Source organism: Cariama cristata, unplaced genomic scaffold, assembly GCF_000690535.1.
Source record: "Cariama cristata isolate BGI_N322 unplaced genomic scaffold, ASM69053v1 scaffold10995, whole genome shotgun sequence".
NCBI lineage: Eukaryota > Metazoa > Chordata > Aves > Cariamiformes > Cariamidae > Cariama > Cariama cristata.
The window spans coordinates 16,284-25,071 of record NW_009616959.1 but is presented as its reverse complement, the minus strand read 5'-3'; the positions used below and the strand labels follow the sequence as shown (position 1 = coordinate 25,071).

Below are 8,788 nucleotides of genomic sequence, written 5' to 3'. Positions count from 1 at the left end.
ATTCCTGCTATAGTTCAGAGTGTGCACATACATCTCAGGCAGCATTTCCACTTTATCATTAGGAATATTAGACTCTTTTTAAATAAAAAAAGACACTCTGCATCTCTCTTTCTCCTCTTCTTCCGAATAGGACTACTGTAGGTATGAATACTTGTTATTCTTTTGGATCAGCACCATTGTGTATTTGATCCTATCTGCATTACACCTATTCATTAGTAACAATTAGCGAAGGGAAAAAAAAAGTGTCACCTCACCCTTCTAGAAAGACTCATCAAACCAAAATAATTCATAAACAGTACTTTTTTCCAGTTCATCTCATTAGGTGGAAAATGAAGATAGGGAGCGCCAGACTCCTTAAAGAAGCGACTTTTTGTTTTTAATGTGCATGTCAGAAAAGGGGTCCCAGCAGCATAGGTACAAACAGGAAACCCTTCATAGTACAGGCTACCAGTGCAGTTACGGATTCCACAATCTGAGCTTTCAGAGATGGAGTTATTGTCACAATAAAAGTAAATCATGGTTGTTAAATGGAGACTGCTATGCAATCTCTTCTCTTTGTGACTGGTAAAATTAAAGCACTTAACAGTAAACAAGTTTATAAAATAAAAACAAAACACCACGACCCTAAGCAACCCCTAAAACACTAATCCAGAAGTAAAATATTTCAGAACTTACTAATATTCATCATGGTAAGAGGAACTTCATTCTGTTTTAGTTGGAAGAACTAATTTCAAGACAGTAGATTCTTTTGGGAAAGATATGAGCCACCAACTACAGCAGTTCATTTTATCTGGACCAAACGTAAACACATTCTACATTGTGCTCTGGGACATAAAAGTCTACAAAAACACATAGTTCTGATCACACACAGACAGCAACGATTTACACAGTACCTGTTTCTCATATTCCTTCAGAAGCTTTGAAGTCAGATGAGTTGCTGCACTTAATTCATTCTGATTAAAAACAAACAAACAAAAACAAAACCCAAAAACACAAGCTCGTTACTTTTTCATTTAAATTAATACTCCCTCCCCCCAAAAATCACATATTTGAATAGGAAAGTATTACAGATATGGAACTTAAAATCTGACTACAGATTTTCAGAAAACCTAAGCATCCTGGCCTTCCATTTCTCTAACATTATTGAGTGTTACAGGGAACCAGTGTTTACAAATACTAAGTTCACAGTCTATACTATGTGCACCGATTTCTGAATTTTTCATGTTATGTGGTGCATATCTGCATTTAGTTATTTCAAATTAGCTGCCCTAGTTACTGAGTATTAGGAATTTGTTATCTGTAAAGGAAAGAAAATATTACAATGAACCTCAGTACTACCTGGTTACAATCTGCTCTGTACTTGTACACAGACAGGACCTAATTAGCAGATCCATGATATGGAACAACTTCATCTTTCATGATGCAGTTGAAAGAGAAAGTTCAGAAATTAAAAGCAAACTACATAGCAGCAAACCTACAATGAACACACTAGTCATTAGAGTAAAAACAATAGTAAAATAAAAATATGAAAAGCAACAGTAACAAATCTGTAAAAAAGTCAAACAGTTCTAAGCATATACAAATTAAAAACACAGCCATAAACTCAACTGTTCAGAAAAAAACACACAAAATAGATTCTGCCTTTGGCATAAAAGTGCAGTTACTTATAGATGATGAGTGAAACATGAGTACATTGTGGGTAAAACATAATCTCCCACTTGGTACACACTATTATACACACCAAAATCATGACGAGAAACATTTTAGAAACACTTGGGAAATCAATAGAACTGCTAGAAGACCAGAAAAATCTTTTTACTTGTCATAAGAAATTCTGTTGCAAAAGAAATTACAAGAATTTACCCTTCCCACTCCCTAACACATAGAAAAACAATCACTTAATTCTTATTTTATTTCATTTCCATATTTAGAGAAAGTGCTTCAGCAACAGATGAAATGTGGTTCAAAAGCTTTACAAAGCATTCAAGAGTTTAATTAACATTACCTGTGCATCATATATTCTGTGCATGGCTTGAAATAACTGATTGATGTAATTGGAAATTGCAGCAGCATCTTCTTCAAATACTCCCAGCAAAGACCGGGTCTGTGAAAATGAAACAGCCAAAACATTAACATGTCAAGTTAGAAAAGCAGTATTTAAATGTAACAGAATTTCAAAGTTAAATAGCATTGTTTCAGGTTTTGTTACTGAAAAGTCTATAAACCCTCCAATGCTGTTTACAGGAATGATACCTGTTGCATGCCAGAGAATCTTAAAGATATCCACGCTCAGCCTCGCTGCTACTGTCAGCCTCTCTCCAGGTTAATACAAGCACATTTTCAGAAACCAAGGGAGATGGGTATGTGTATAAAAAACTTGGAACTGTGGGAACTACTGGATCCACTATGGTACATCCTTAAGGAAAAGGGTAAAGATGACGTATTAAATAGCATGCCAGGTATATACATTTCTTCTATAGTGAGATCAAAACAAAGGCTGGGCTTTCAGATACTATCCATCCTGTAGGAAGACAGCTGCTGGCTGTGCTTGGACCTATCATTCACCTGTGCAATAACAGTCAATTCTATCATCAAATGGCTGGGGAACTAAAAGCCAAACCAAACCAGCACACCCTACATCTTCCTGTTCTTAAGGTACATGTTTCTCCCCCTCACGGCTCCACAGTGAAAGAGAGTAAAAAGATCCATCCTTTTGTCCTTACCCCAGCTTGTCAGTCAGTCTGTTCCTTAGCTGGTGTCACCCACAAGCTTGATGACTACGGATCCTATTGCACTGCCCGCATCACTGATGAAGGTGCTTAACAATATCAACCTCAAAATCAACCCCTTTATCACTGTCCACCTACTAGACTTCAAAACACTTATCACTACTCTTTAAGCCCAACCACCCAGCCAGTTTTTCCACCCAGATCACAGTCTGTACCTCTCTGTTTTGGCCAGAAGAATGTTACCAGAGATCGCATCAGAATCCTTGCTTAAGTCAAGGTAAGTGACATCCACTGCTCTTCCCTATGATGAAATGACTGTCTCTGGATGAGAAAGCAATCAGGTTACTCAGGCATAATCTGCCCTTAAGCATAAATGAGATGCTGACTCAGTGTTCTTGCATCCTTTTTGCACTAGGAAGCAATGTTACTCCTCACCATGAGGGTATCAAACAGCTTCTTTCCACCAAGACAAAAACCCAAAAGAGGGAAGAGCAGAGAAGGTACCTATAACTCAGCACAGGCTACATTTGCTTTTCCTCATCTAAAACATTGGTTGGGATGCTTGGATGCAGAAACAGGAGTATCGCTTGCAAGACCCACAAAATAAACCCTTTAACTCTAGTAACATTTTAGCAAGAGGACTGTGCTTTGGTTTTAGGTTTACACTAAAATTAATGTCCAGACAATGGAAAGAACCGTAAGTACATAACTGGGTTTTTTCTCCCCAAAATTATGATTGTTAAACACTTGAAATTGGAAATTCTCTTTCTTAGTCTTCCCCAGGCTAAATAACTGTAGTTTCCTCAAAGAGGAAGGGAAGGAACTTATGAGACCTGGGAAAAGAATGGACTGAGACAGTAAGTCTGGACATCAGGAAGTCCTCTCTGATGAGATTAGTGAAAAGCACTGGATCACACTGCATATGCATCATGGGCGTTTTATTGTTAGGAGTTCTTGCCATGCCAAAGACTCATCTTGAAAGGACTTAAACTTTAGTCCATCTCCCCCTGAAGCATGGAGGTCTTTTTCAGCTACTTTTGTGATTTTCTGCTCCTTAATATTAAACTTGTACAAAGTATATTATTTGACCATTCCTTTGACATGAAATTCTTTTATTTAACTTGAATTAGATGGCTGGCAGGCTGTCTCACAAATCATATCACATCATATAATGCCTAGAAGATATTAAATATTAAAAAAAAAAATAGAATCAAAGAGCATCATCAACACAATAAATCACTCTAATGGTGGTTCTAGTTTATAAAACAAGTGGAAAAGGGAGTAGAGGAGGAAAGGGGTGGAGGAGAATTCAAATGTTTGCCAGCTGTGGCAACATGTTGTGTCATCCTAATAACTGTGACTCTCCCATTAAGAGAGATGTACATGAAAGAATGCAAAAGAAAAAATCACATAGTACTACAAGCACTGAATTATATACTCATGACCTTTAAACCTGAACACTAATAAATCTGAACATAAATACACCCGAACTCGTAATTTTAAAGGAATATCATGTAAAGTTTCTGGATTATGCTTACTTTTTAAAACCAAACACTGTAGAATAAAAGCATGTGTTTCCTTGTAAAAACAACAGTTACTGATGTCTGGACTTCAAACTGACATTGTATGATACTGACAGAAAGAAAATAACCTGAAACTGTAAACAAGTTATGGCAGACTAGTGCTTAGCAAAAAATTAGAGAAATTGTTTACTCATGTTTCTAGTAAAACTTTGCATCATTTTGCATGTTCTTTAAGATGCTTTCAACCTATGTATATTAGCAGGTACACCAGAAACTACCAGTGACAAGCTGCACCAGGAAACTACCTAGTTAGAAGTCAGTGAACTGTTAAGCATTCCATGTCATCACGTGTGGTAGTATACAGGACACGAGATAGAGCCTGTACTACCAAGTCTCATGGCTTTTTTATTGTGCAATGCTTTGGCAATGCAAGTAAGTTTGAGCAGAAAGTCTCTCTAAATACATATATATATAAACGCTGAGTATGTGTGTAATATATGTCCTAAGTTAACATTTAAATTGCACTGCTTTGCACAGCAAAAGACAATGTAAACTTGGCATTTCATTTACGTCTAAAAACACAGTGGTTAGATTTTTATCCTACAAGAGGAAATGAATGGGTTTTGCCACTTTAGAAAAGTCTTTCCTTCCCTCAGATGCAGAATAAGTTTGGTATGATGTTTATATACCTAAGGTTAGCGTCTGAAACATGTCTCAAGGTGCAAAACTCCAGTCTGTAGTTCAGCACTAAACAACAACCTAGGTTGATCTCTTTCAATATTACAGCATGAGCACATCAATCAGAAAGTCATGGCAACTCCTAAAGAAAACAAGGTTTCTTCTTTCTTCAAGCAACACTTGTTGCTGTTTTCATTGCACTGATTTCAAAATAACAGAAATGAACTAATGTAATAGAAGACTATAGAGCCCTTGTTATGTTCTTCTAAGAGATGGTTAGCCAGAATTCAACTAAATATTAATACTGAAATATTAAGTTGACTGAAAGATGTAAAATTTTCTACCTAAATTAGCAGAAGATACTGGCAAATCTAAATCTAAATCACTGGGCTGAGTTAGGCTTTGCTAGTCTGTATCACAAATAACCTCACATGGAAGATTCTAGAATTTATAATTATGGTCCAATATGTAATTGTTTTCCATGTGCTTCCCAAATGACATTCCAGTCTTAAGTGCTTGGGGAAAAAAAAAAAAAAAAGCCCACTACATCCTGCTTTTTAGGGATCCTGAGTTCATCTTACATTTGATATTTCCTACAAATGTGAATAGCTCTGTACATGAGAACAGACCTTCAAGAGATAATTTTCTTAAATTACTATCATTATAACACTTGCAAAAGTTTTTCTTCTTCATGAGAGCACATCAGGTTTAGCCTCTGGGCCAGAGACCATACCTCAGGCTAGATCTCATCTAACATCTGGTATTAGAGCTATATGGGGCACTGTCCTTCAGAAAGCAATAATACACTTTCTGCATGGCCTTCTTCTGTTGCCTTTTCCTAGTCATCCCTCCACTTGATGTAGATTTGTTAAAATGGCTATCATTTTAGGGGTTAAAATTGCCTATTAAGCAAGCTAACATTTCTCTTCCTATGGCTGAGGAATCAAAACTACCAATGCATATGCTATTACAATATAGGAAGTCTTGATCATCTACATAAACAATGTACTAAAACAAGGATTTAATTCAAGAGGCTGCAATAAAAAAAAAAATACATTGTAAACTTTTTTTCACTTCTAGGAAAAGCAGTACAAGGTACTTGCTGCTGTTGCTGCCAGCATGAGAAACCAACGCAACTGAATAAAGCACTTCCTGCTTAATAATAGTATGAAAGAAATGCCAATGCAATATATCGCATCACCGACAGGTCAAGCAGCAGAAATGGAACTGAAGATATCAAAGCAATCAAAGGCCCCTCAGCACCATGTGTTTCCTACCTACTCAGAGCATTAAAAACCACCACGACCACCTCATCCAATAACTGCCTTTCATACGTACCTATTAAACCTTAACGCGTTTTTAGTAAGAGATAAAGAGAAAAAAAATCGGCTTGAGAAGTGAAGACGGGTTTTGTCAACACGTCGCCTCTAAAATAAATCATGAATTTAAATGCGGGGGTGGGGAAGTAAGGGAGTCAATGTAAGCTACTACCCTGACGCCCGATGCCAAAGCACAGTATCTGGAAAATCCCTACCGAGCTCGCTGCTTTACAAACAGCTCATCAGCCCGCAGGACACCTGAGAGGAAGCGGTGATGCAAACGGGAAGAAGGCGCCGCGGAGACTGGGGAGACACCGCGCAGGGGGCACTGCCGAAGGTGACAGCCCGAGAGCCGTGACTCCTGGCCCCAAGCCCCTGCCCCCTCCTGGGGCGAGGAGGACAGGAAGGCACCTGGCCATGCACGCAGCGTGCCTGCCCCGCTGCCGGGGAGGGTTTCCCCCTCCCTCCCAGCCGCCACCGAGGCTCTCCAACGTCTCCCTGAGGGTACACGGGGGAAGGGAGCGAGAGGGGAGCAGCGCTAGGCCCAGCACCCACGGGTTGGGCCCGATCTGGCCTCCACCCACAGGGCTACGTCGTGTCTCTCTTACCTGGGGGCTGTCTTCCAGCGTCTCCTCGATGGGGAGCTTGTCGATGCCAGGCATGGCGGCCGCCGAGGCTGACACTGCGCCGCTGCAGCTCCTGCACCCCACAGCACGCCCAGCTGACTATACCCCTCCCCTTCTTCCCAGTCACAACACAGGCGCCCCCGCCCCGCATCACGCCGGATATCCCGCCCTCTCCCCCGACCCTGCTGACTGCTTAGCCTTCTATTGGTTCTTCCACCCAGCCTGCCCAGCTTATTATTGGTGGACGGGTCCATCTATCCCCGTTCATGCACGCGCGGGGCTATTGGGCACTGAGAGGTGCGTGGTGTCTTTGCGTGGCGTGCGGCGCTGCTCCCGCCTTTCGCCTTGGCGGCTGGCCAGGGGGGCGGGCTGCGGCTCCCGGCTGCCCAGGGGGTCGGGCTGCGGCTCGCGGTCTCTATGTCGCTGCCGTACGCTGTCCCTCAGACGAGGAAGAACAGTGTGTCCCTCCGAGCCAGCCGCGCCCTCCTTCTCCCCGTCAGTAAAGGGAGGGGCGTTTTGGCGGTCAGCTCGCCTCCCGCTTTTCGGGAGAACGCTCTGTCGCGCTGCGTCGGTCCGCCCCCAGTTGGGGGGGGTGAGTGGGGAGCGGAGACAGAAAGGGACGTTTCAACGCTGAGGTGTCTGTCCAGCGGTGCCGCGAACAGATCATGGTTGTCGAGCGAAGTTGCTGGGAAAAAGCAAGGAAACTTTTTTTTTTTGCGTTTGCAGTTACATGCTCTGTGTTACAAATCAATATGACTTACTAGCCCTGTTTCTCTTTGTTCTGGATGCTACTGCCTTCTCAGAACAGATGGACAATTAGCCTGGGGGCAGAACCACAGTGGGACTAATGCTCTCGTGTCCCTGTCGTGATGGAAGCAGCTTTTGCACTCTCTTGATGTTACCTGGATCATTCCTTTTGAGAAGGCTCCTTTTATCCGTGTCATGTCTTTCTCCACCATCCACCAGGGCTTTGATCAAGAAAGTATTTCTATCTTTAACTACCTACCATGTTACCAAGTGATAGCTCCAGCTGAGGACCTGGTGTTCCTGCTTGTGTCTTAAAAAAACCCAAAAACATTGCTGATGACAATGTTTCCCCTTCAGAAGCAAGAGTATGATTAGTTCTAATGGACTCCCTACTTTCTTAAACTGGATAAGCTTGGTGCTGTAGGTTGGTGGCCAATTTTAAATGCTTAAAACTATTGTGAGGTCATGCACTGTTTAAAAAAGAACGTATTCTTGAGTTGCCCTCTGTATGTTTTGACCAAAGTTACTGTACTTCAAAGTACTCCTGCAGGTTAAGCAATTCATATTTTAAGAGTAGGTCTCTTAGGAGGCATTGAGTATATACAAACTGCTAATAAAGAATATCTGTCTAAATTTCCATTCATTTAAAAACAAATGTACTGTGTGTGAAGAGGCTGCATAAAATTCTCACTCTTAAAACTAACAAAAGTAAAACCAAATTGTACATCATATTTGAATTTGCAAACTGGTTCAACTCTGAAATTACTTGATGATATTTCTTTTCTGAATTTTAATAGATGATCGGTAACTTTTTAGCTAAATTTATTATAAAAAAAAAAAAAAAAAAAAAAGGCTGTTCCCTTGCTGGTTTGCCTTTTTGGGGCCAGGTGAACTTAGTATAAAACCTCATTAGAAAATACATGAAGTCATCCAGGAGAGCAAATGATTAACTATTGTGCAGTCTTGCTGTGGAGACCTTTCTTTATGTTGAATCAGATCATGTTTTACCTTTAAAAGCAGATAAGGGAAAAGGCTGGTATTAAATTACAAACACAAAAAGATTTTTGAGGTGGGGGCCTTTTTGTTTGTTTTAGGTTGTTTTTTTTTTTTAGTGGTGAGGAAATTTCAAAGTTAAAACTCAGTTCGGTGAGTTAATTTACGAGCTC

The 8,788-nt window shown here is 40.5% G+C and overlaps 1 protein-coding gene across 1 annotated transcript in view; it reads right to left on the bottom strand.

Moving 5' to 3' along the window:
- The window catches only part of APPL1 (adaptor protein, phosphotyrosine interaction, PH domain and leucine zipper containing 1), a 26,821-nt gene extending 19,870 nt beyond the window's left edge, over window positions 1-6,951 (bottom strand). Inside the window, exons 1-3 of the mRNA XM_009700355.1 lie at window positions 6,858-6,951; window positions 2,006-2,104; window positions 894-953 (exon numbers count right to left, since the gene is read on the bottom strand). Coding sequence (XP_009698657.1) covers window positions 894-953; window positions 2,006-2,104; window positions 6,858-6,911 — 213 coding nt within the window. The 5' untranslated portion in view covers window positions 6,912-6,951. The remainder of the gene's footprint in view (window positions 1-893; window positions 954-2,005; window positions 2,105-6,857) is intronic.
- Between the last annotated feature and the right edge of the window lie 1,837 nt (window positions 6,952-8,788).